This window comes from Chanodichthys erythropterus, chromosome 10 (assembly GCF_024489055.1).
Source record: "Chanodichthys erythropterus isolate Z2021 chromosome 10, ASM2448905v1, whole genome shotgun sequence".
NCBI lineage: Eukaryota > Metazoa > Chordata > Actinopteri > Cypriniformes > Xenocyprididae > Chanodichthys > Chanodichthys erythropterus.
In genome coordinates, this window is record NC_090230.1 from 25,157,510 (window position 1) to 25,184,413 (window position 26,904).

General features: G+C 37.0%; 2 protein-coding genes across 6 annotated transcripts in view; one reads left to right on the top strand and one right to left on the bottom strand.

The window, feature by feature from the left end:
• On the bottom strand, positions 1 to 26,901 carry atcaya (ATCAY kinesin light chain interacting caytaxin a). Of its 4 annotated transcripts, XM_067396742.1 has the most exons (17): positions 25,303 to 25,316; positions 25,118 to 25,190; positions 21,035 to 21,125; positions 5,561 to 5,691; positions 5,330 to 5,439; positions 4,588 to 4,684; positions 4,405 to 4,499; positions 3,042 to 3,100; positions 2,716 to 2,952; positions 1,807 to 1,983; positions 1,617 to 1,719; positions 1,375 to 1,506; positions 1,217 to 1,303; positions 1,037 to 1,135; positions 907 to 942; positions 722 to 787; positions 1 to 634 (listed from the first exon to the last, which is right to left on the bottom strand). In XM_067396742.1, exons 5-17 carry the CDS (start codon positions 5,374 to 5,376, stop codon positions 604 to 606), a joined length of 1,266 nt encoding a protein of 421 aa, XP_067252843.1. In that variant the 5' UTR covers positions 5,377 to 5,439; positions 5,561 to 5,691; positions 21,035 to 21,125; positions 25,118 to 25,190; positions 25,303 to 25,316; the 3' UTR covers positions 1 to 603. The 4 variants fall into 4 exon arrangements, with proteins under 4 accessions (XP_067252843.1, XP_067252842.1, XP_067252841.1 ...); XM_067396741.1 differs by lacking the exons at positions 25,118 to 25,190; positions 25,303 to 25,316 and adding an exon at positions 25,471 to 25,489; XM_067396740.1 differs by lacking the exons at positions 21,035 to 21,125; positions 25,118 to 25,190; positions 25,303 to 25,316 and adding an exon at positions 25,471 to 26,901 and having other exon boundaries at positions 5,330 to 5,410.
• zfr2 (zinc finger RNA binding protein 2) overlaps positions 7,873 to 26,904 on the top strand; it is a 24,649-nt gene continuing 5,617 nt past the window's right edge. The window contains exons 1-14 of one of the 2 annotated variants that reach the window (XM_067396738.1): positions 7,873 to 8,026; positions 9,288 to 9,534; positions 9,632 to 9,746; positions 12,063 to 12,308; positions 12,393 to 12,724; positions 13,914 to 14,096; positions 15,561 to 15,777; positions 17,702 to 17,850; positions 18,855 to 18,974; positions 19,193 to 19,338; positions 20,143 to 20,269; positions 20,415 to 20,617; positions 20,702 to 20,870; positions 25,367 to 25,514. In XM_067396738.1, the coding sequence (XP_067252839.1) occupies positions 7,959 to 8,026; positions 9,288 to 9,534; positions 9,632 to 9,746; positions 12,063 to 12,308; positions 12,393 to 12,724; positions 13,914 to 14,096; positions 15,561 to 15,777; positions 17,702 to 17,850; positions 18,855 to 18,974; positions 19,193 to 19,338; positions 20,143 to 20,269; positions 20,415 to 20,617; positions 20,702 to 20,870; positions 25,367 to 25,514 (2,470 nt within the window). In that variant the 5' untranslated portion in view covers positions 7,873 to 7,958. The remainder of the gene's footprint in view (positions 8,027 to 9,287; positions 9,535 to 9,631; positions 9,747 to 12,062; positions 12,309 to 12,392; positions 12,725 to 13,913; positions 14,097 to 15,560; positions 15,778 to 17,701; positions 17,851 to 18,854; positions 18,975 to 19,192; positions 19,339 to 20,142; positions 20,270 to 20,414; positions 20,618 to 20,701; positions 20,871 to 25,366; positions 25,515 to 26,904) is intronic. The other variant, XM_067396739.1, reaches the window with a different exon arrangement.

The following is a 26,904-nucleotide window of genomic DNA, read 5'->3' on the forward strand; positions in this document are numbered from 1 at the left end:
TAAAAATCCTGCTGAATACATTGATGTCAAAATGTTTTCAGAGATGACTGGCACATATCTTTTACAAAAGCTGGTCTTTAAACAAGATGAAAGGGTTAAAACATTCAAAAAACATCCAAGAAAGGATTCTAGGCAAACATAATTGGCGAAATGGAATAAAGTTACATTCGATTTGAGCGCACACAGAGAAGCACAGGAATGGTTGCTTGGAAATCGACATGCACCACCAATCAAATCCTGAGCGGACACATCCGTCAATTAAAGGCATGACATTCTCAAGGGTCAGAAAGCAGGGAACAGCCTATTTAAAAAAGCGTTAACTGTAAAGAGGCTACAATGCATGATGGTACATCCTGCTACCGAAAACAGCAACATTTCTCTGTGCGCATTGCCATTTGTTGGTGGATCTCAAGATGCTTTTTTAAAATTGTGCCTTTGCAGATGAAAGCGAGAGCAGCTTGCCTTCTCATCCTCCAACTTTCGATTAAAGTTTCTGCTTTGTTGCTGATCTGAAACTAGTTTCGAGTCGTCTAAGATGTATATGAATAATTTGGGAATATGAAAAATGGTCCATCAGCAACAAGAACATTCAAGCTTGTCCGCTCAGAGTCCAGGCTCTTCAGTCGCTGTTGTCCTGGAGGTAGAGTATTTTAATGTGGCAAAACGAAAGAATTATATGAAGCAGTCATGAAATAATGATGTGTTATGAATGTTTGCTCACCTCTCTGGATTGGTTGGCTTCTGTTGCTGTTCTTGATGCTGTTGTTCTTTCTGTTCCTGCTCCATTCTACAAAGAAAAGAGCATTCTGGGTAACTTATTCTATTATCCAATCACAATGGGAGTCTCCTCCTCCGATTAAACTAATAGGAGCCAAATAAACCAATTTTGAGGAGTTTCGTGATTACCTCTCTTTTCTAGCATTGATTCTTTCCTCTTCAAATCTGCAAAAATGTACATATTGACCTTGTAAATTGGTATCAGGTTATAGGTTTGCTTAGAAAAGGGTTTTAATAAATTTGTTTGACATTTCCTTACTGTAAGATACACTCTGGGATCTGAATATGATCCATAGGGACAATCTTTTCCAGCTCTTCCAAGCTGTGCACATAACGGATCTTATTCATGAACTTCACGCTGTAGAGCATAAGATGTCATTTATGAGCATGAACATGAACTTTTAAATAATTATATCTATGCATATTTATCCATGTGTACCTGATGAAGGGTTTGGAAATTGCGAGGACTGTCCGGATAAACCAGGAAGGGTGAGTGATGATCAGAGATTTTAGGTTTTTCCTCAGTCTAAGGAAAAAGGTTCAAGATGAATTCTTCTATATAATGCATTTGCATAAAAGAGATCACTGTTTCCATACCTTCTGTCGATCATCTGATAGCACTTCTTAAGCCAACTAATGCCGGGCATTTTACTCCGGGGCGTTCCTCCATTCATGTAGATGATCAGGTAATCCTCCGCGACCAGCATCTCCAGACTGCTCACCACATACCTGAGGCACGGGTGAGGACAGCGTGAACGTGTGAAGCAAAGCCAAATAAAGAAATATACAGAACACGATTGTACTGTACAGTCTGGGTTAGCTGTGTTAAATGTCCTTACAGAAAGAGATTTTCCATCAGGTAATGGTAATCTGGGCAGCTGCTGTCAGGAAGGTAACATGCTGTGAACACAATGATGGCGTTCAAGCCCTCGCCATAGTACCCTAAAGAACAGAAAGAAGCAGTGAACTCAAGATGCAGCAAAGACTATATAAACTGCATTAACGACGACTCAAGATAACGTGACGTACCTCCATGTGATATGACCCGCAGATAGGGTCTTATGACCTGCATATCGATCCGATGTTCCTGTTCGCCGATGATCACAGTCCTCCACAAACGGCCATTGACACCTGTCCCATCCAAACCTTCTCCATCAGCGTCACTGTCAGCAGGGGGCGCTTTGACCGAGGCGACGGGTGTGTCATCTGAAAGCCATGGATCAATGAGTGGGACATCTATCATCTATCTGTCTGTCTATTTACCTATTGATCTATCTATCTATCCATGTACTAATCCATCCATCCACTAATCGATTCATCCATCCATCCATCTACTGATTGATCTCTATCCATCCGTCTACTGATCGATCCATCCATCCATCCATCAACTGATCGATCTATCCATCCATCCATCCATCCATCCATCAATCATCTATCTATCTACTGATCCATCCTTCCATCCATCCATCTACTGATCTATCTTTATCCATCCGTCTGCTGATCCATCATCCATCCATCCATCCACTGATCAATCTATCTATCCATCCATTCTTCTATCTATCTATCTATCTATCTATCTATCTATCTATCTATCTATCTATCTATCTATCTATCTATCTATCTATCTATCTATCTGTCTGTCTATCTATCTACTGATCTATCTACCTACTGATTTATCTATCTATCAATCTATTTTCCAACTTATCATCTATCTATCTATCTATCTATCTATCTATCTATCTATCTATCTATCTATCTATCTATCTATCTATCTATCTATCTATCTGTCTGTCTATCTATCTACTGATCTATCTACCTACCAATTTATCTATCAATCAATCAATCAATCAATCAATCAATCAATCAATCAACTGTCTATTTTCCTATCTATCTGTCTACCTATCTCTCCTCGAGCCATGAAGAACAGCGTATCCTTACCCTCCCACTCCAGGTCGTTGCCGTTGGTTATGAACTCCAGTGAGTCCGTATCATCGGGCGTCTCGATATCATCCACATTAATATCCAGATCATCAGGTGTATCCAGGAAGTCATCTGAGAGCAATGACCCTTCGCTCTGGTCCAATGACAAGTTCATATCCGGCGCCACCAATGTGCGACGCTTCCGGTGCGCTCCGCCCCCTCCGGCTCCACCAATGAGAAGAGAGTTTGGGGGAGCTGGGCCAATCAATATGATGGATGAGCATTATGAGAATGCAAATTATTACTTTAAGAGACATGTTTGCATATGAAACAAAGCCACTTACAAGTTCTCCCCTCGCTCAGGGCACAGGAAGAGTCCATGTCACCCTCTGCAGGAAGTGGCCTAGCAAGGACAGTATTTCAATTAACTTAAAATGCCACATGATTTTTAATCAAGTGCAAATATCCTTCTGTGTAGGAAAGAAAGCCCTACATGTTTGGAAAAACATGAGGGTGAGTAAATGACAAAATTGCTGAACTGTTTCTTTAAGACGGTAGTAGATTGTGATATGCTAATCAGCACCATAGGCCCTCGGGGGTCGGTGCACACGCAGCTGATAAACAGAGGGGGTTGTCAGTGCCGGTGGGGTTCACAGCTGCTCCTTCTGTGACTATTTAACTCGCAGTTGTCATTGTTTCCCCATTTTAGATGACAATAACTAATCAAAAGATTTGAGAAAAGGCCATTATCAGTGTGACCATGTCAACAAAACAAAACATTCAGAAGAAATGCATAATAATACTAACATATGTAAATAAATGTATGAATCACAGACTAAATTTGGCACCATGTTATTTATAACAACAACAGCTTCCCTGTGGAGCGTCATCATATTTCTTCATCATATTTCTATGTCTTACAATGGCTGTTAGATATATAAAACAATAATGCACCAACCAAAACTGTTTCAGTCAATGTGTATTTAATAAAATGTAAGATTTTCAGCATGCTTTAAAAAAAAAAAAAAAAAAAAACAACCCCAAAAAAGCACAATCAAAGCTGTTCTCGCTCACCTGCTGTGTAAGATGAAGAAGCTTTCTGATTCTGTGAGTTCTTACTCCACGCTAGCGTGAAATCTCATGGTCTTAACGCTGTTTAATATTTCAAAAGCATCATGCTGTCGTGTGATGCTGGAGCTGCTCCTCTAAGCCTGACCTGCCTCCATTTTCCTAGTGATGCTGCTTGTGTTGTTGGCAGCTCGCTGCGTCACATGACGTGGCTCGTTTCCATTTAAGGAGAGAGCTGCACCTGCTCCCGTCTCCGTTCAGCATCTCACTCAGGATTCGCTGAAGAATTGATGCTCTTTTCCTTTTTTAAGGCCTGTCTTCATAGCCTTCAAACTTTAACCTTTCTCTTTCTTTCTATCTAAACTATTTCACACTTCAAGCTTTTACAATTAGGATACTTCAAACTTTCAGGCTAGGCTTTCTCAAGCCAACATCAAAGTTTGTCTTTATAAATTAAAATACTTAAATGCATCAACAACTTCAAATTTCATGCATCCCACAAAGACCTGTTATGTATTTTAAGCCACAATGAAACCAAATTGGGGAAACTAAATGTACAAGTTAAAAAAAAATAATTTGTGTCTGTCGTGGCAATTTATGAATTTTCATAAAAAGAAAAAAAAGAAGATACACATATACCCAGGAAAATCATCATCCAGCCACTCGTCCCTCGCCTCTATCATCTCCATCAGCGGGCCAAAGTCAACGCTGCCCATGCTGAAGGAACCAGGGACCTGAAAAACACAGTCAAATCCTGCCCTCAAGGGTTTAATCACAAAGTATCCTGACTTGTTTTCATCTGAACACAATTATTTTCCATACAAAAATATACTCAGGTCGCAGGTCGTTCTCATGGGTGCCATGTGACTCCATCAACCTCAACCCAAAAGTCAGTCCATACCAGAGGAATTTTAGTGTGCTACGGATTAATGGGAAAAATCATTTTAATCCCTCTTTTAATCCGTGGCTGAAGTGGTCTCCACTTTGATGTAGACATAATTCTCTTTTGTTCACCTTTGAATTGTCTCTTTGAATTATTATGAGTTTTTTTTTTTTTGTCTAAACATTGGAAGAAATTCAATAAACAATAAAAAAACTACTGGGTTATTATAGTGAACTACAACTAAAACCATAAAGAAATTGTTACTTCAAATAAACATTGACTCAAATAAAATATATTAAACTTTATTTTTAATTTCAACTAGCTGTCAAGGGAACATTTCTCATTTTTATTTAGTTTAACTTGATACTATAAATGAAACAAAGAATAAAATGAAATAATAATAAAAAAAACTATGTATACATTTTTTTTAAAGCACCAACAGCTAAAAACAAAAGTACTAAAAATAAAAATATAAAAAAAGTAATAAAAACTATATTAGGACCCCAGTGCTACTAAAGTAAATCTTTATGGTGGTGTGGCTTGAAAGCACTAATCCACTATTTTTTTTTTTTCAGAAATTCATGCACTAAATACATCCCATTCAAAACATTAATTTGTTGAATCTTGCAAAATGCAGTCTTTGATAGTTTAGAATAATATCATAAAGCCACTCTTACTCACATACGGATCAGGTTATTCCTGGTGAACTGATTATTTTTGCTCTTCATCCAGAGCAGAACGCAGGTGTTGATGCAGGTGGTCCTGGAGAAAACACAAGAGTCCTCTGTTCACTGTGAGGGACAGGAAAAACTACGCTCACTCTCCAGGTCACAAACAGGCACTTTGACACTGAATTCAGCCGATCTTGTTAATAGAAGCATGTATATTCTGCTGTCTTAATCCAAAAATTACCAGTAAGGATGCTTTAGGACTATCAGCGATGCTTTGACATATTCCTTCTCCTCCTGAATGCTGAATGCTGGTGGTCCAGGCTCAGGATGAATAGAGCATCTGTTATTTGGCACTTCCACATCCTCTAAACACTGGAACAACAGAGCCTTTGAAATCCGATTGAAATAACCCTCTGAACCCACAGGTGGCGCTAATGTACAAAACATATCTGCTCATTTTGGGTGAACCAGACATTTAGCTTATTTATCTAAAACATAAAATTTGCATAATAGAATAGAATCTTATAGAAATGTTATAATATTATAGGTATGTATTGCTATCTATTATATATATTATTTATTTTTAATATATTTTTACATACTATTTCTTATGTACAATATTGTAATTGTTTTATAAAATATACTAAATTGGTCATTTATATTCGTTTGGTGTTGGTCATTTATTTATATAGACATTACTCTTGCATGTTGTGTATGTTGTGAATAAATAAATTACATATTGTAAGTATTTGGACATATTTCGGCTAATTAATAGGCCTATTATTTATATTATATTATTAATACAATTAGAATGTTAATTTCTCAAAGCGGAAAATGACGTCACGCGATAATTTCCGACTTTCGCGTTCCTAAGCGTGTTTGCCATTTTGAAAACCAAAACAAATCTTTAGAATCTACTGTTAAACTTCTTATCCTTATGGCAAAATTCTATTTTCACAAAGGTTCCTTAAGAAAATATCTTTTTATAGATTTCTTATGTGAAGTAGAACATTTAATCAAATCACTAAGAATAATTAATAACAAAAAATGTATTTCTTTTTTGAAGAGATATGATGAGATCTTTCATATACTGTATTGGTGTTTTTTATCCTCTTTTCTTTCTTTGTTCTGTTCCTTCTTTTCTTTGTTCCTAAAAAAGCTTTAAATGTATCTTCCTTTTTTAATGATCATTGTCAATTTATTTTTTTCTCTTCCATATGTTCAGATGACTTTGGATCTGGATGTATTATTGATACATTCTGTGAAACATTCTATATATATATATATATATATAAGTTCCTAAGCGTATAAGGAATGTTCACCCAAAATCCTGTCATCATTTACTCAGGTTGTTGGTTACCAACATTATTCAAAATATCTTATTTTGTGTTCATCAGAAGAAATAACATGAATGTTGATAAAACAAACAGTTGCAGGTCCTCATTGACTTCCATAGTATGAAAAAAATACAATGGGGACCGGAAACCTTTTGGTTACCAAAATTCTTCAGAATTTCTTCTTGTGTGTTAAAAGGAACAGAGAAACTCATTCAGGCTTAGAACAACTTGAGGGAAATTATGACAGAATTTTCATTTTTGGGTGTACTGTCCCTTTAAGTTTTTGGCGGTCTAAATGAATCAAACTTAGAAATTGACCATGGAAATGGAGTCTAATTAAACTTTAAAAAGTATATCTTTATATCTTTCTTTCACGTACAAATTAAACGTGAAAATGACGATCTGATTGAGGCATTTTTTTTAGTAAAATTAAAGGCATCAGTGCCTCCCCCGGTTTTAAATAAAAGTAAAAAAAAAAAAAAAAAAACATAGTTATTGTAGTTAAACCACGGTAACCACAAATTAACCAAGGTTTTGCAACACTAATCATGGCATTTGTAGTTAAATACAAACCCAGGTGAAAAAGTACTATAGTAAATACTAGTGTTTTTGAACCTATAATACTGTATATATTGTAGTATTTACATTTTAACACTTTGTTAATGAATGCTAGAGCATAAGTAGTAACTATAGTGAACTGATGAACTGTAATAAATACTGTAGGATACTTTAGTTTTTACTTCAGTAGTGTATTTTGTAATATAAGTTGTAGAAAACTTAGTACAGTATTGGGTAGAGTAATTTGTTTATATTACGATAGTTATATTATCACAGCAACTATAGAATTACCACAACAAATTAATTCAAGTAACGTTACTTTAGTATGGATCAAAAACACTATAGTATTACTATAGTATTTTTTTCACCTGGGAAGTTAATCAATCTGCTACAACATGGTCACTACACTTTTACTATAATAAAACCATGGTTAATTTCCAGTTTATCAAGCATTTGATGTCCAAAAGTTACGAAAAGAATTAAAAATGAATCAAAATCCGACATTTGTTCTGCATTCTTAATTTGTATAAACATAAAAATCTGACCTCAACATTTCAGAACACCACCGTACTGACACCACTGACAGATAGTTATAGTTATATAATTCTGATTATTATAATAATTCGACGGTTTTATTTTTAGGCGCCGCGGGGGGCAGTGGCGCGAAGGTGACCGCCAACGTCACAGACACGTGTCGATCACGTGACCGCCGGAGCCGCCGCTGCTGCTGCTGCTGAAGTTTCTATGATGGCGGCCAGTAATTATTATGGATTCACACATGCAGCTGCTGCTGCCGCCGGCCCGCAGTACAGGTACTATATAAACACGCGCATGATCACATCGCTGATTCACAGCAGTCACAGAGACTCAAAAGATATTTAAACGAGCTGAGGACGGCCAGTGCTCAAAGATCTCCATGAGCTGCTGTTGTTGGTGTATTTATTGATGCTTGCATGATTTTTTTAATATCGTGAAAGTGGGTTTGCGGGAATATGAGAGTGCTGGTATAAGTACCTTAGTGCTGCCATACTTATGGACATGTAGCATCTCCCCAGAATATCATGGTAATACATGTAAATACCATGGTAAACATGTAATTGTTATTTTACCATTTTACTTTAATAAGCAGTATAAGTGGTTCATTTAAATTGCGCATATTCTTACATTAAAGTGTATTATTAAAAGTAACGTTACCTTTGTAAATAATAACGGTATTACCGTGGTATTGTGGACATGTGAAAGGGGTCATACACTACAAAAGTTTGGTATAGTTAATTTTCTGTTTAATGTTTTTGCAAAAATCATTACAATTTAAAATATGTTTTCAATTTTCAGTATATTGTAATTTATTCCTGTGATGTCAACGCTGAATTTTCAGCATCATCATTATACAGTGTCACATGATCCTTTAGAAATCATTCTAATATGCTGATTACCTGCTCAATTATTATTGGTACTCAATAGTATTAAATATTATTTTTATTATCAGTGCTGAAAACAGTTTTTGCTGCTTTTTTTAAAATTAGGATACATTTTCAGTAGCATAAGAGACTTCTTTAAAGCTGCAGTCGGTAACTTTTTTGGTTTAAAAATGATCCTAAATCAATTTTTGAGCAAGTACATAACTAGCCAGTGTTCCAAACTATCTCCTTATCTTAGCCCGATTAACAATGGTAAGCTTGTAATAATAAGAGAGACCTGGTGGATTTCCGCAGGAAATTTGAGCATGCAGCAGTTCCTCTGTGCGTCATTACGTCACGTCCGTAAACAGAAAGGAAGGAGTCCAGGCTAGTCGGTTTTATCATGTGAGGACGCTGCTTGTAGCGGATAATTTATAGTCTGTTCTCACAGCAGCTGAAATAATTAAACCTCAATCTGACACTGACAATCATCAGTGACTGGAGATTCACAGATAACTATTCCGCATATGACTGCAATCGCATGTTTCAAACAGAGATGGCAACAAAGAGGAAAAATGGTGGACTGCAGCTTTAAACAATATAAAAAAACTGTAATTATTCCAAACTAATGGTACTGACTACATTGATTCTGAATCCCAAAATTTCCATTCAGCGCCCAGCCGCCTCCAGCATATTCCCACCCAACCACGGGCAGCTATAACGTCCAGCCCGCCCCTGGAGTTGCCCATACGGTGACGGCATCGTACCCTGCGGCCACCGCCCAACCGGCACGTCCCGCAGTGACCGCCCCCTACCCCACCTACCAGCCCCATCCCACCCCCAACTACGGCTACCGCCAGCCTGAAACGCCTCCGCAGCCAACAACCACCCCTCAAACCTACCAGGTGTTGACTGAACCGGTTAGTGTTTTCCTGACTCTTCTTATATTAATAATGCGCCCCAGTTGTCTAAATTTGGCATTGTTGTGATTCATTCCTGTATGAATTGATTCTACAGGAGAATTATACTTACGGCCGACCGCCGTCGGTCAGCAGCTACGAGAACAAGCAGTACTTTCAAACGAGCATCGCACCTGCGCAGCGAACCGCAACGGAGGCCTACTTCCAGACAGGTGAGTCTGATTCCTCTTTGAATGTTCACAAATGTTTAGAAATAACAACAATAGCCAAGTGCGTAAACCGACTTATTAAAGGTGCAATATGTAAGATTTATGTCCACTAGAGGTCGCTAGAGGCCTATTCAAAACAAAGGCATAGCTTGATGACGGCAAGTTTGAGCGAGGAATCTTGGGACATGTGGTCTTTACATCACAGCTGGTGCAAAAGGATAGGGATAGGACTCGGGAAGAAATCATGTTCATGGATGCGATTATTAAGGTTACTGTAGTATGAAGCAGAGCAGGACCGAGTGTTGTGGAGCTGAACGAGGAGCTGGAGCGATTGATCAACACACGCCTCACGAGCAGCGGGACTTTTATTATGACGCAGTCGCCGGCGCCGCTTCCGCTTTTCCGGTCATGAGTATGAGGAAACACAGCTCTGTTTATCATATTAGATACATTTGAGAGTGTTGAAAATTATGTTATAATGTTATGTTCGCTCGGCGGCTGCTGTGAGACACTGTTACACACTGCAGTAAGATAGATCGATTTTACAATATCATATTAAATATTGGATGTCTTGTGTTGATAAATGGCATGCAATTCATTTTAAAATGTATTGTATGATGGAGAAAATGCTGTATTACTGTTACTAAAAATAAAGCTGCATCTGATTATGCTATGTTAGCTACTTCACAAAACAGTGTTTTCTGAGGCGTGGTAAAGCATGTAACTCGCAAAAAATCAAGAAAATTAGATTTAAACAAAAAGACTAAACGTGTTAAGCTATATAACTATAATTAGTTTTCTGTCTATAAATATATCAAAACAGTTGTTCCCTTGTCTATTAAAACATGTAAATATTAAAGCGTCTTTGGTGTTTCAATGGTTTCTACAAAATAAAACCGCAAACCGAGGGTAACGCGGGTATGACGCCATTGACAGGCGACTCCTCACACGTCCCGGAGCCTTTGTTAAAATCACAATTTTCTCATGATTCACAAATAGTTGGAAACATTTGGGATATTGTAAGTACTCAAGTGAACAAAATATATAACACTGGCCTAGTGGTTTTTGGATATTTTATTGCAAAAATCTTACATATTACACCTTTAAAGTTGAAGTTATGTGTTTTCAAAGACCATCTGTGTTTGTTAAGGTTATTATGAAAGTTTAGTTTAGACATGTTGAGCTTTGGAACTCATGCGGGTGATGCAGATTCGAGTCTGGTATGCAACATTCCCATTCACAATAACGTTCAGTACTTCTATAAAATAAATTTGAAGATAAATTTCAGGATCTATTTTGACTTGCAGATTGTTGATAAATTCAGTTGTTATTTTGGGGGGTTATTTATGTCATGCATTTTTATTTTTATACAAATAACAGTGAAATAGTCAAAGTTGCATGTTGTCGCCCAGCCCCAATCAAAATTTTTGTAATATGCAACAATTTTGCTGGTGTTATAAATTTAACCAATGTTGTGGCTGTTGTATTGATTTTAACGCACTTTTTTTTCACAATCAGTTGGCAAGTTTGATTGAATTCATTGTAATGAATGAAACGGTTTACATTTAAAAATATAAATGAAATGTTTCCTATGTGTCATTTTATCAGATGAAAGCATTTTAGTCTGTTTATATCAGTGTTGTTATTGTTTACTACAACTAAAACTATTACAAATCCTTTGTTGATTGAAATAAAGCTAAAATAAAATAATTAAATATTAGAGAATTAGAAATGTTGCCTTGACAGTTAACTGAAATAAAGTTTGAATAGATACCTAAAATTATTAAAACTAAAATAAAAATAAATTAAGGTTAAATAGAAATGTTTAAAAATCAATCTGACAAAAAACAAAATTAATAAAAATTTAATGTAAAACTTGGAATACAATTAAATGAAACCTAAATAGAATTATGTAGATAAATAAATAAATAAAATAATAAAAATTATTAGAAATTATTAATTAGAAAATATAAAAAAATAAAAGATAATTAAAAAAAAATATTAGTAGACACTGTAATAGTATATAAATAACGCAAAAAAATAATACTGGTGTAGGCCTATATGTGATTTAATGTTATTTATGTATTGTTATATTGCCACATATAGATGAAAATAATTAAATATTTTCGCGTGTTCGTGAGAAACCAACCAAATTTGGCGTCTTGGATTAAACATTCCGAATCTACTTCGCTGATTGGTTGAAATGATGCATAATGTTAAAAAGCTTAAACTCATCTAAGCTATTTCAGAGCAATCAAAACTTGATGATATGCAAAACAATATATGGTTTTCACTTTTGGTTTGGTTTTCATTGTTTAGGTGTCACTGATACCTTCTCTGCCTTTTCAGGGCTGAAAAGTGGCTACAGCCCCGTGAGCACAGTGTACAGTCAGCCGCCTGTTCAAAGACAGGTCGCGGCTCTCAAACCCCCTCCCGCCGCGAGCTCGGTGTCCTCGAGCTACACCATCTACCCCACCTCCACCAGCGTACAGCAAACTCCAGCCCCTATATCCACTTACACCCACAGTTCTTCCTTCAACTCCACAGCTGCTACGTCCTACTCCGGTACGGCAGCGTCAGATTCACATTCGCATGCCACAAATAGCCACCGGCTATCATCTAACGGTGTCGCTTTCTTTGTTGCTACAGCCGGTCTCAGCTATTCCAGCTATGAGTCTAGCGGTTACACGTCCGCGCCGTCGTACTTCCAGCCGACGCAGTTGGCGCCTCCGCAGGTGCAGCCTCAGCCTCCTCTGCAGCAGCCGCAACAGCCACCGCCACCTCCGCCGCAGCAGACGCAACAACCTCCCAAACAGCTCGCCAACTCCTCCTGGAGCAACACCGCGGTCACCAGCCCGGCCGTCAATGCGTACAAGAAGCCCATTTTCCACCAGAACAAGATCCAGAAGCCCAAAGGCCCGCCTAAACAGCCGCAGCTGCACTACTGCGATATCTGCAAGATAAGCTGCGCCGGTCCGCAGGTGAGCGGTTGCCTGAATCCAACATTTTCAAATGCGATAACTTGTGCTCTATGAAATCCATTTAATTTTTTTCCAACTAAATTTTTCAGGATTCTAGTTACATTCTGTTTTATTTTTTTTTTTTTTTTGCCAATTCAACCCCCCCCCACCCCCCCCCAATTTTAAGTTAAATTAATATTTTGGTAATAAAAAACATTAAATTCATCGAATTAATCGTATGTCTAATTAATTGAAATTATGAAACATACAATTTAAAAACAAAACTTTTATATTCAGGGCCTGATAAAATCTTTTATTTTTTCCCCAAATTCCTTTATTTTTCTGTTCACATTTGATTTAATGGTTAAATTACATTACATGTCTAATTAATTGAAATCTTGAAAATTGTACAGTTTAACAACAATTAAATTTTTTAGAGTCCCTATGGTATCCATTTCAATTTTTCCACCAAATTTTTCCCATATTCTTTTTGCTCAAATTTTTCTGGATTTCATTTGAATGGTTTTATTAATTTGTAATGATCAAAAAGCATGTCTAATCAGTTGAATTCATAAAACTTTTTGCAATTTAGTAATTACTTTTTTTTAACAATGATAGAGCCCTAAGATTTCTTTTTTTTTCATGAATTCTGTGTTTTAATATTTCTGGATTTAAGATTCAATACAAATGTATTATCGAAGGCAATCCAACACATGCATAAACATTAACAGTTTAGTCTGTTAAAACATGAAAGAAATATTGCGTGATATTCCTTAATCTTTTTAATATTTTTAGTAGTTTTATTATTAGTTTTAGTACTTTGAAAAGTACGATAGTCATTTATTTCTGTTGTAATACATTTCTGTAACAATTTAAATTTAAACCGAACTTTTATTTTGGTGTATTGTGGAGAAGAGCTTTGAGTTTGTGTGTGTATCTGTTTTACTCAAATGAAATAGTGAAATGCTGCTGAAGTGACTCTCTGGAGATGAAACACTAGTCCATATCACCATTTGTTTCATTATACAGCTCTAATTTTGATTTATTCTTCCAAAATTTGCCAAATTCCATGACATTCCAAGTTATACTGTAAGTAAAATTTTTATGCCTGGATTCCGCCATTCCGTCTGTGTTTTCTGCATCACGGTAATCATAGGAGTTGCAGTAAACGTACTCCTTCATTGACATCGGTTGCTTTGCTCTCCTGCAGACGTATCGAGAACATCTGGAAGGACAGAAGCACAAGAAGAAAGAGGCGGCTCAGAAGAGCGGCAGTCAGGTGACCAACGGCCCTCGTGGCGTCCAGACGCAGTTGCGCTGTGAGCTGTGCGACGTCTCGTGCACCGGCGCCGATGCTTATGCCGCGCACATTCGGGGATCCAAGCACCAGAAGGTGAGTTGAGTATTACGACGGCTAACCTTGACATGTGAAATAGTAGTCAGGAGACCCCCTGTGGTGAAAATCAAGCTTTTAATGTTGTTTATATGTCTGTGTGATGTTTTTAATATGCTTTAAGACAAACCATTTGCAAATTCATAAGCCAGCACCATTGTTGAGTATTTTCTGTTTAAAACTGCAGTGAAAAAAAGACAGTCTCAAACCCGCGGTTTGATATTGCTGGTGTTTGTGATGTCACAAATCACGTCAACGTGCTGACGGGCATATCATTGACCACGGAAATTAAGTCTCAAAAGAAGGTTATCCCAGTTTATTTTTCTGTTGATATGAAAAATAGTGTAGATTTGGCAATATGGTGGGTGCATGATGAAAATGATGTTATGATGAACTATCAAAGCATTTTTAATGATACTGATTGTTATAAGACAGCTTTCTGACTCACAAATGAGAACATGGTTTGTGTAACATTAGCAACACATTATTAGCTGTTTGATAATGTAGTCAAGCAAAAGGCTAATCATATTAATTACCGGTATGTGTCCGATGTTGTAAAGAGCGATACCATTATGTAGCGTTTACCTCAGTAAGTTGGCCAAGTGGATCTCTGAGCTGGTGCGAGTGAGTGGAGGCGGGGCTTATTAGCATATTCATTGATCCGTGTATATTAAATGAAGCAAGGGTGTAGCGTTACATTCAAGCTATTTTAAGGCATGAATACATTTTTTCACAGGAAAAATGTTTAAATGTCATTTTGGTGATCAAAGATTTAAAATGATTGACTACAGGGGACTTTAAAATCCTATTAAATTGAGCCTTTAGAAAAAAATGTGCATATGTGTTTTTTTGTATGTTATTATGTATGAGATAATGAGAACAAAATCATTTATATGCCAAAAAGATTACATTCTGATTCTTGTAATGTAAATCAGTGAGATCTTTATCGCAGTATAGCAGAATACTTGCATAAAATGCATATAAATATCAATATCTGCAAATAATATGTCTTAGAAAGATCCTTAGTTTTATGATCAAAGCTCTGCACATATAATGCAATGCAATACAATGATGATTGAGAGATGAACAAATAAACCTTCCTCAAAAGCCTGACTTGATACTCACATTTGAACATGATTTTTCTACAAAATAATGAATGGGTTAGCAATTAAACCTAAGTTTCTTCAGTCCAGAAAGAAGTGCTTTTGTACATTAACTTTTCACAGCAAAAACGCACAAACCACGAGCTGAAGGTGGACACTTGTACAATTATTCAATTAAAACGTATGAGCTATCAATCAGACGACAGAAGGCATGTAATAGATTGTGTGAAACACAAAAGTTTTGATCATGTTGATAACTTAGAGATTTGCATATCAAATAAGGTTAATTATGCCATTTTTCTTAAGCTTTTGAACATGTTTTGTTGGCGTCTTTGACGAATGCTGTCAAACCTTTCCTCAGGTGGTGAAGTTGCACACCAAACTTGGCAAACCCATCCCTTCCACGGAGCCCGTTTTCGTGAGCTCCGCCTCCGCTGCCACGACGATGACTACTAGTAAAACGACAACAGCCACTCCCACCCCTGCATCGGTGGCGCAGAAGATGCCAGCGGCGGCTCCTTCCAAACCCGTGTCCGCTCCTGTGAAAAAACCCACCGCTGCTAAAGTTGCCGTTATCGGTGAGTGGCCTTGTTCGTGAAATGTGAGGAGCACGAATTTCTGTCGATCATTCGTAATACAATTCGGAATCCTTTTTTTTTTTAAATAAATGATTTTACGATTTGTTTGCACATAATTCTCTCAATTGCGAATACATTTATTTTATTAATGATTTCCGCGAGAAATTGCAAGAACTATTTACAAATGACTGACACAGTTGAGACAACTTTATGTATTTTCATAGGAATTGTTTTCTGAATGATTTTTATCATATGCAACATTTACCTCTGAGGTCATGTGAATGTATTAAAAATTCATTTGCAGTTGTGAATCTTTACATAAGAATGATTTCACAAATTCATTAACCAAAACATGTTTTTGGAACAGATTCTGCATGGATGATTTTTGATGCTTTACATAAGTTTTATGAATGAATCAAACAGAAAGTGTACTAAACTTACCATAATCGGTGAGCAACCTTATCTGGCCTCATTTGTTAAACGTAATGCGGGTAAACTATTTTTGCATACATTTTTGAATAGAATTTGAATTTTTGAAGTCATGCAAAATACAACAATTTAAGCAAGATTTGTTTTACAACTGATGCACACTATAATTTTTTTCAACTTTTGTGACAGTTTCTTTAATAAATATTGGTAAGACATCACAATCAGGTCTCATTTGTTAATAATTACAGTTTTAGTTAACTTGAACAATGAATAACATTACTACGGCATTTATTAATCTTAGTGAATGTTAATTTCAACATTTACTAATGCATCATTGATGTTGTATGTTTTACCATTACCGTATTTTCAGGACAAATTTTCATTGTTCGGAGAGAAAAAAACAAGTCACTTTGGTCAAATTTTACATTACTTTCAGAAATAAAAAAACATGTACAAACATTATAAATGCTATACATCTGTATTTATATTCTGGAAAATATGATAATTCATTAATATGAACTAACAAACAACTTTTTTTTTTCCCCCAGTGTAGCGATGATGGTTTTTTCTCTTTTTCACTTTGCCTTAATTACACCTTCAGCACAATCAGAGTTCACACTGATCACAGATAAGGATATTTCCTCTTTAATGCATTACTCTCAAACCCTGAGATATGAAAATAGATGCTTTACATCCTGTATTGCCGAAGAAGCATCCATTTATACACATTCAGTCGTCATGTTGGCGTAATTTATCTTTCAGAATGAGACATGACATTAACACAGAAGCCTTGCTCAATATTTCTGCTTTAGAGAGTTGTGATATTTATTCCACATAATGTTACTCAGTAGGTTATGCGGTAAATGATTGAGGTAGTAGTCATATGACAACTTGCACTCAAGAACTAAGTTTAAGATTTATGTACACAACATGCACATTTCAGTTGCTTTGTTACTTTATAGTGTACAAAATGATTTTTCATAGTTGTAACTAAAACAAAGAAGTATATTTTACAAGAAAATACTTGTTCAGTCTTTACAGTACTGTTAATACAGAAAGCTTTTTATGCGTTTTGGTCGTTCATTTATACGACAACAGTGTTTTGGGGGCCCGAAAACGCAAAGTTTTGAAAATTATACCGTTATCGTCTCCGTGTAAACTACAAAAATGTAAATTTGTGAAAGCGGTGCCGTCATGCGCATGTGTATCACATGTTCAGTCTATAAGCGTGTAGTGCTTCTTTACAAAGTGACATCGCCATCAACTGGCCTGACAGCAGAATACAGCGTTTTTAGTTATTTTTGCGGACCTTTTAAAAGATGCAAAGGAAAAACATGTAAACGTACCCTAAATCAATGCATTACTTGACGTTTCTTTGTAATTAATTGTGAAATTTACTAGCAATTTCTCCAATTTATGAACAGCCCCGTCCCGGAAACATGAACGTAAATGAAGTAAATCAGAAATAAATTCCCCAAAATCCATTTCTCTTCAGGCAGTAGAGCATCCACAGCAGCTCCGGTAAAGATGGATGAGGTGAAGCCGTCCGTGGTCAAGACGGACCCTTCGAGTGATGATGAGGACGGTGACGGTGCAGGAGCTCAAGGAGACATTCAGCCTGTGGGACACGATTATGTAGAGGAGGTGAGACCGTTCAGTCAAACTCTAAAATATTTCACTGGCCACATACTGTATGGAGTTTGAGGCCGTCTTCACACTTTGGTTAGATTAAAACCATCTCTAACCCGGTTTACACCTGGTATTAAGATGCGTTTTGGTCAATCGGATCACAAGTAGACGAGGGAGACATGTTTCCGTTTCCACCTGGTCTCTTTTGTCCACTTTCAACCACTTCTGTCCTGATTTCTTCAAGCGGAGGGTCTGTGGGTTGGTAAATGTAAGGGTTTTTTCAGATCTTTCGATCTAATGGACAAAAGAGATGACCGCTTTCGTTTCTGCTCTGACAGCCGTGAGACCAGCTGTGTGTTTTAAACCAGGAACGGTGAGAGAACATTGTGCTTGGTACATTTTTCATCTTCAAACCAAGCTTGGGTCTTCAGCTGACAAAGTTTAAATCCCGTCTGGCTAGCGCACTTCCCATAATGTTTACACATTAGGTGAGTAGGTGGAGAGCAGACGGTCTTTTGTGACTATTTGAACACATTCGACCACATGAGTGTTTACACTATGAAAACAATCCGGTCCAATGCGTTTTCATCAACTTCTGGAAGTGGTCAAAAGTTGACCTCTGGTGCGATTGCTCTGTTAGTGCGATTCATTTGAATAAGTGTGAACGCTGCCATCCGAACCCTGCTGCGCACACAAGCAAGTGGACCGAGACCACTGAAAAGGTGGTCTTAGTCTGCTTTCAAACAAACTCTAGTGTGCTTCAACTGAAATATGAATGCAACACAGACCAAAGACATCTAAATTAACCGAATGTTGGCCAGAAGAACAAAGGGAACAAAACTACAAGTGTGAACACGCCCTAAATGAATCAGTCAAATTGGTTTGCAAATCAGATTAGAGAATTACTCTGAATCAAAGGGGTTTCCTCTAGTAAATGTGTGTGATGCTCAAAGCTAACTGGATATTTGTCATTCTGTTGAGGGCTTTAAGTCTTTGAATCATGCGTTTTCCCTCTTCAGGTTCGAAATGACGACGGTAAGGTGATTCGGTTCCACTGTAAACTGTGTGAATGCAGTTTCAACGATCCCAACGCTAAAGACATGCACCTGAAGGGACGGAGACACCGGCTGCAGTACAAGGTAAGATATCACCCAAGAAAAACCATCATTACACGCCACAATAACAATATGTCTGTTACTGAATAATCCAGCAAATTAAATATTTGACTTTTTTGGAACTTCATTAACTTGAAGCTAAAGATCAGATTATTCACAACAAATGATTAATAAGTCTGACGTCAGCTTCACATATCAGGGCTGCATTTATTGACCAATTTCTTCCCCTTACTGTTTTTTAGAAAAAAGTGAACCCAGACCTCCCTGTGGAGATCAAGCCCAGCAATCGTGCGCGGAAGCTTCTGGAAGTCAAACTGCGCAAACAGAAGCAGAAATCTGTGCTGAAGAGACAGCAAGAGGACGAGCAGCGCTGGCACATGGAAATGAGGTCATCCTCAGCTTTCCCGCCATCTCTGACAGTTTTAGTTGAAACGTTTATTGCACATTTCAGAAGGCCTTTTCACTGCAAGTCAGAATATTTAGCATGAAAAATTTTTGGGAAAAAAAAAAAAAAAAAAAAAAAAGCCTGAGTTTATTTTCATATATTGACTAAAATTCTACACTTTAAATAAATTTAGTATAAAAATTGTTTTTAAATGTTACAATATAAAATAATTTTCACTTTTTTTGAACATTGAAACATTTTTCATTTTTATCAAAGCATTTTTTGCATAATTTAGTTGCGGAAACTTTATCATATAGGCATCAAACATAATTTAAGTCACTTTGAATAATGAATCTATATGATTTATATTCAGCGCACTATGATATACCTATAAAATACCTATATATATTTTCATACGACTAATTAGGCTTTCTTTAAATTTGGTGTAAAATATTATATATTATTTATAAATATAATCATTTTAACTTTTTTTTGTTCAATTTTAAGTATGAAAACATATAATCAAATAACTTTGGTGTAAAAAATACAACTTTGAACCAAAAATGCATCAAACACGATTTAAGTCACTTTGAATAACAAAGTGTATATATTCAGGGAAATCTCTAAAAATATACCTCCAATATACCTTTAAAATCTTTACATAATGACTAAAATTCAGCAGTTTCTTAAATAAATTGTAGAAAAATGTTTGCAAAAATTATATATAACTATACAATAATTTTTTTAAAGCATTTAATTTTGTGTGGTACGGCAGCTTGATATCCTTATTTCTCTGTCGTCCATCAGGAGGTACGAGGAGGACATGTACTGGAGGAGGATGGAGGAGGAGCAGTTATACTGGGGCGAGCAGAGACGCAGGATGGCCCCGCCCCCTCTGATGGGCCGGCCCAACATGCCGGTGCCACCCCTACTGGTCAGTAAAAGCACTGACCGCAATCCATGGCATTCGCTGCGGGTTTCAGATAGGACATTTCAGATGGACCAAAGCTGATGCTAGAAGATAATTAAATGTGTAGCCTTTTTTTATTAAATTCAGCAATTCTCCCATTTTTCTTTAGCCCGTGCGTCGGCCAGATTCGCCTGACGACCGCCACATCATGGCCAAACACTCCGCCATCTACCCCGTGGAGGAGGAGCTTCAGGCCGTCCAGCGAATCGTCTCACATTCTGAGCGCGCTCTCAAACTGGTGTCCGATTCGCTGCTGGAGAAGGAGGCGAGTGCTATGGACGACGACGCCGACGATGACGTGACGGACAAACAGTGAGAACTTTTACTAGCTAGCTGACTTTTTATACTTGTGAATTGTTGCGGGACGTTTAGATTTACGCTCTTCCTCTCGGGCAGGTCAGAGTCTCAGGCTCGTGTTCTCAAAGGAGTCATGCGTGTGGGAATCCTGGCTAAAGGTCTCCTCCTGCGCGGCGACCGCAACGTCCAGCTCATCCTGCTGGCGGCCAAGAAACCCACCGTCTCTCTTTTGAGGACCGTCGCGGAGCAGCTGCCCAAACAACTAGCGGTAAGACTGCTGCCTTTTGCTTGCGTTAAGATGCATGTAAAATAAACGTTCATGTCAAAGCTACTGAAAACCATTATTGACTTGTTAACACTCATTTCGTTGCACTTGTGGTTTTATCTCTTGTTTCCCTTCATTCTGGCTGTTATATGGCGGAAATGACTCACTTGAGAAATCACTTGATCCCAGGTGTCATGACAGGTTTATTTATAGTGACATGTAGAGTTTGGAGTTGATGTTCAGTTTCTTGAAGCTCGGCTGTAAATTTCACACCAGAATCAGAAGGGGAAAAAAACATTTTTTTTTTTTTTTTATTAAAAATAAATAAAAATAAAGTGTAAATATTTGAATGTAATCAAAATATATTTTGCATCAAGCAATTGAAGCATAGTTTTAGGCCCATTACCATTTTTTTAATTTGACAAACATTTTCCCTAAAATGTCATTAATATGTTTCCATCCACCTATTTTTATGCACATTTTGGGACATCTCACAAAAAAACGCTGGAAACCCGCCAAGATGCGCATAAATTCTAAAAATGCGCATAAAAATATGCTTTCAGTTGAGGCTGATCTTTTTTCTTATCCGATAAGAAGACATGAACATAAACTCAATGCCAGCAAAAAACTCAAGTGACTTTGCTTCAGCAGAGGATGTGATTGGATAACTGGACTAACCAGCGGACCAATCGCATCACAGCATCTCAAATGTTGGTTTGGCGGTTCTGAAACGCCTGAGCCAAAGTCTGTCATCAGAATAATTTGGTTTAATTCCCTCTAGAAGCGTCTCACATGATTGCGTTTCATCTGCTGCTCTGAGGCACAAGTCATTTATGATGTAGGTAAAAAGAGACAATTTTTTCCCTGATTGCTGCAACTTCCATTTTTATTACAAACATTTAGCGCCAATTTCCCTGGAAGTGGGATGGAAACTGGTTTATTCGCAAATGTTTTATGACCTATTTCAATTTCACACCAAATTCGCAAACTTTGGATGGAAACGTAGCTATTGATAAAAAAACCCTCATTACCGTAACATTGTCCTTTCCAGCATTTCTTTATTTAAATCCATTTTTTTCTTTGTTAAAACCAGCATAAATTTAGTACAATACTATCATGTATGGAAACTTGTTTCTTCCACTAAATAAAAAAAATAAAAAAGGTAATTTGCAGGTAAATTCTTACTTTTTTCTCTGAATTGCGAGTTTATATCACAATTCTGACATTATAACATGCAATTTTAAAGGGGCTCTATGTAAGATTTTTACTTTAATAAAGCATAAAAATACCCCGATATGTTTGCAGATATTTAGGAAACATGCTAAGTTCACCTACTTGTTCCTCAGAAAATCAATGCTACTATTGGATAAACTGTGCTGCAGTTTATCCAATAGTATTTCGACATCACAGGTTGCCAGTTGGCATAGATATATACACTAGATGTCGCCTTGGGGTTCTAAGCATGCGTCAAAACCGCCGCCATCTTGGAACCGGGGTCTTGTCATAGGAAGTAGCTAGGTAACGCTGCTATCTCCGCCTGTACTTTGAATTCATGGACGATGCCGGACTTCTGTGCTGCATATGGATGTTCAAACGAAAGAAATCTAAAAACCAGACAGCAAGGGATTACGTTTCACAAGTGAGAATGTGTTTTATGATATTGAATGTTACGAAATTATATTTCTGGTTACGTTGGTTTGTTTCAGTCCTTGGTTAACGACCGCAGCTAATCCATGCTAGTTACCCATTAGTTTTTGACAGTTTGCGTGGCAGGGGCAGCTGCCACTGAGACCTGTCACTCGACCCGTCACCGCTATACCCGCCTGCCCCGTGACCTGTCACAGATAAACGCGCCTGCATCCAGTCACGCCATCAATGCTTAAAATGTATTGGGCGTATACATGAGGTTGCGTGGTAGGTGTTAAGTGTCGGTAGAAATATTTTTAAAATTCATAAAAAAATAAACAAACTGTTTACTGCAAACTTAACCTGATTCTTGTTATACATGTTCCCAATTAAGGACAACTGCGGTGACTATCATGTTGTTTTACTGTTTTATTCTTTAATAATTATAAGTTAGTAGCGATAGTTCATTCGAAGTTTACTCAAGTGGAAGAATGTGACTAATAAACTTACGCCTACTAGCACTATGCATTATATTTTTTAAAAAGTAGATTATCTTAATATCAAAACCTTAAATTTTCTCTGGACTCAATGATAAATACATGTCTGACCGTTGGAACTAACCCCCCCCCCCCCTCCCCCCCCCCAAAAAAAACGATTTACGATTGACGATCTATGGTTATTTTATTTCCGTTAGACCCTTGCCTACATTGACGCTGATGCATTAAAGAGGAGGGCTCCCCTGTTCCAAGATGGCGGCTTTATTGACGCATTCGTTCCAATGAACTGCCGTAGCCAAGGCGACATGTAGTGTATATATCCATAGACATATTATTATAATGTCTGATGTATATATCTATGGCCAGTTGGTGGAAAACACTGCATATTGCAGCCATGGAAACCAGCAAACAAACTGGGTCAGAGAATCAGGCAATAACGTCAGCTGCGCGTTCTCGCTCTCTTCTCTGTCACGGTGAAGTGACACACCCGCGCGGGCGCCTTCTCTCTCTCTCTCTCTCATCTCATTCGCTCCGGTTAAGTAGTGCTTGTATTGCGCATAATTTTAGTCATTTCCGCAGGTTTCGTGCTCACGCCACTTATCTATATTAGTGAAGCGAACAAGCCACGCTCAGTCTCAAACAGAGTCACAAGTGCCAAAATAAGCGCCTTCCTGCGCTTAAACTGTCAAATACATACACAGGTATGTCAAAACCAGTGGCACAGGCAATCTTGGCGAGTACACAGATAAACACTGTCAGTTTTTAATCGTTAAATAGCTAAGAAAGTGAACTCATGTCGTGTGTAACAGTATTGGGTCCGTTGAACACCGTTCATAGACTCTTAAAGGGACAGTAGTCCAATATTCCTGCTGCTGTCTGTTAATCAAAGAACAAAAGACAAAGAAAATCACTTTCTGCTCTTGACTGAATACGTTTTAATGGTAAGAATTATTTGCAAAAAATACACACACAGTGTTATTTTACATTTGATTACTTTAATTTCTGAATAAAAACCCAGTTTACCCAAAAAACTTAGTTTCATAGCTCTCTTTATTCTATTGCATTTATTTGAGCTGTTTATATTTTATTACTGACTTTTACTTTTTTTTTTTTAATGAAAATAAAACTTTGCATTGAAGAAAAGTAGATTTTTGTTTGTATATGTTGTTATTTATAGTTCTTAAAAAGAAAATCAGAATCGGCAAAAAATATGTATCGGTCGATCACAAGAAATCGGAATCGGAAAATTGCAATCGGTGCATCTCTACTAAAAAGCCTCTGAATCCATCTAAATATCTCTATGAACAACAGCATATCAAAACAGATAAATCATCAGCTTACAGTGTTAAAGTCTCCTCAGCTGACAGTTGCGCCCCCTATTGTTGCTGCAAACATATGCTGTAAAAGCTGGCAACCTGCGCGTTTGACCGAGGGGGCGGGCCAAACAATATTTTGAATTTGGACTGCAGTACATATTTTGAACACTGGGTGTCATTCCTACATAGAGCCTCTTTAAGTTATAAAATCAGAATTGTGCATCAAAACATCTTTTTTCCCTTACAACTGGACATTATAACACGCAAATGCAAGTTTATCTCACAGTTCTGACTTTATATCACGCAGTTCTGACTTTATAACTCGCAATTCTGACTTAATAAAACACAATTTTGACTCACGCAATTCTGACTTAATATCATGCAGTTCTGACTTTGAGTTTATATCTCGCAATTGCAAGAAAAAAAGTCAGAATTTTGAGAAAAAAAGTCACTTACCTTTTTTATTTTTTATTTCATGGAGGAAACAAGCTTCCATAATCATGTATAAATGTTTTACAAATTACATTTTTTTTCCACCCATAGTGGCATAGTAATGTGATTGAGATTGTTGTACATTGCGGTAATGACTAATTATGAGGGGAAAATGTGATAATTGTCATGGACATAATGTCAAAAGGCAACAAAACTTTATGATCTTAAAAACACTTTATTTACTTGATGCAGTATATAATTTTAATTTATTTCTCTTTTGATTATTTGGGATGAAATCTGACCCAGACACATTTTTGGTCATTTATTGTGTGATCCACTCATATATTTCAAAATCACTGCAAATAAATGAGTTTTTTACTTGCTGTTGTGGTCCGTGTATCTTTAACTGATCTTTAGTTCCACTGCCTGGTTACGACACCTACAGAGAGAGACTGGGGCGTGTACTTCATTTACATTTACATCACCATTTATCTTGTGCAATATTCAGCAAAGCCTTTCAGTGTGGCAATACACCACAGGGAAAATAAGGGACAAAATACAGACCCCATATACTCGGGGCCCCTGCCGTCTCCTCTGTAGTAATGCAAAGTGTCCTTTTAACCGGCAGACCTTTTCTGAAGATCAGTATGAGGTGCAGGTACACCCTGAGGAAGCCAACATCGTCATTTTTTCAAGCAAGGAACCAAAAATGCAGGTCACCATCTCTCTTACCTCGCCAGTGATGCGCGAAGACCCCGTCCCCAACATGGAGAAAGGTTAGAGAACCCGTGCTTTCCCTCAGCAGCACTATATGTTCCCTTTGGTTTATAAAAAAAAACAACAACAACAAAAAACAAGGATATTTCCATGCAGAAAATTTTCCATCAGTGAATTGGCCTTCCTGTTCATTTTTATCCCCTTCCCCACCTTCATTTTCTTTTCCTTTTTCTTTTGGTGGAGTCCATTATTTGACCTCGTTCAGTTTTGCGTTGCTTTTCTGAAAGTGTTTTAAGAATCAAAAACAGGATCTCTGACCTTTCTTTACCACTGTGGCGCAATATTGTACAAGCTGTGTTGTAAGATACATGAAGACTTCAGGATGAGAGCGATTTTTAGCTTTATCTACAAACTATATATATAAAAATATTTATAAATAAAGTGGCGGTTAACTAAGTGAGGTTTTGGGAGTGACAATTGCATTTATTTTTGCATGTGTACGGAAAACAGAAGTCACTCCGTTTCTGCAAAATTGTGAATGTTGACATTTTCATAAAACACCGTTTCTAACATTTAACACGCTTCAAGAATCAAGAAGCTAACGTTATTGGTAACAATTTATATATTATTTTAGTTTATGTTATAGTAACTGCAATACATCATTTATGTAAATTCACTTGCAACTACCTTAATTTTTTGAGTGAATTACTTTAAAATATTTTGTAAAAGCAAGCTATTTTTCATACAGAGATTCAGTTTTAAAATGCATTTGTCACTTCTGTAAATGCACTGCAATATTTTAGGACTGACGATGTATGAATAGTTTACGATAGTTTTGCATAGTGATAACAGAAGCATTTTGGAGATTCATGTCTGTAAATAAGATTAAACTTAAACTACAATTTAACACGATTGCTGTTAGCTATTTTCAACCGAAATTATGTGGATTTTATCATCCACCATGTGGCCTAAAACAATTTCGTCCTCTCATCCTGAAGTTTTTGAAGAGTGACCTCAAACAACCTCTGAAATTCCGACTTGTAACCCTGAGGTCATTGTGAAGGCTGTTTTATTTTGTTAACGATATTCTCAATTCTGTTTCTTTCAAACAACCAAATGGTTCTCCATATTTGTCCTGTTTGGGTTTGTTAATCATTCGCCCTCGGCTGCATCAACAGACCCAAGCAAAAATACTTTCCATCTACATCTTTTGCATAACATTGCAACAATTTTTTTAGGAACCTGGACGTGTTGGAAAAACCCTCGTCTTGTGACATTTCGGTGTTGTCACTTTTTTGTTTTGACGTGTGTTGTAATGATCACATTAACACAACCTAGTTCCACAAATCCCTTAAAGTTTTCATTTAGTTCACAATAATTTTATAACAAGATCTACTTACTTTATAACAAGACGATTACTAAAGCATTAAATACAATTGATGACGTTCC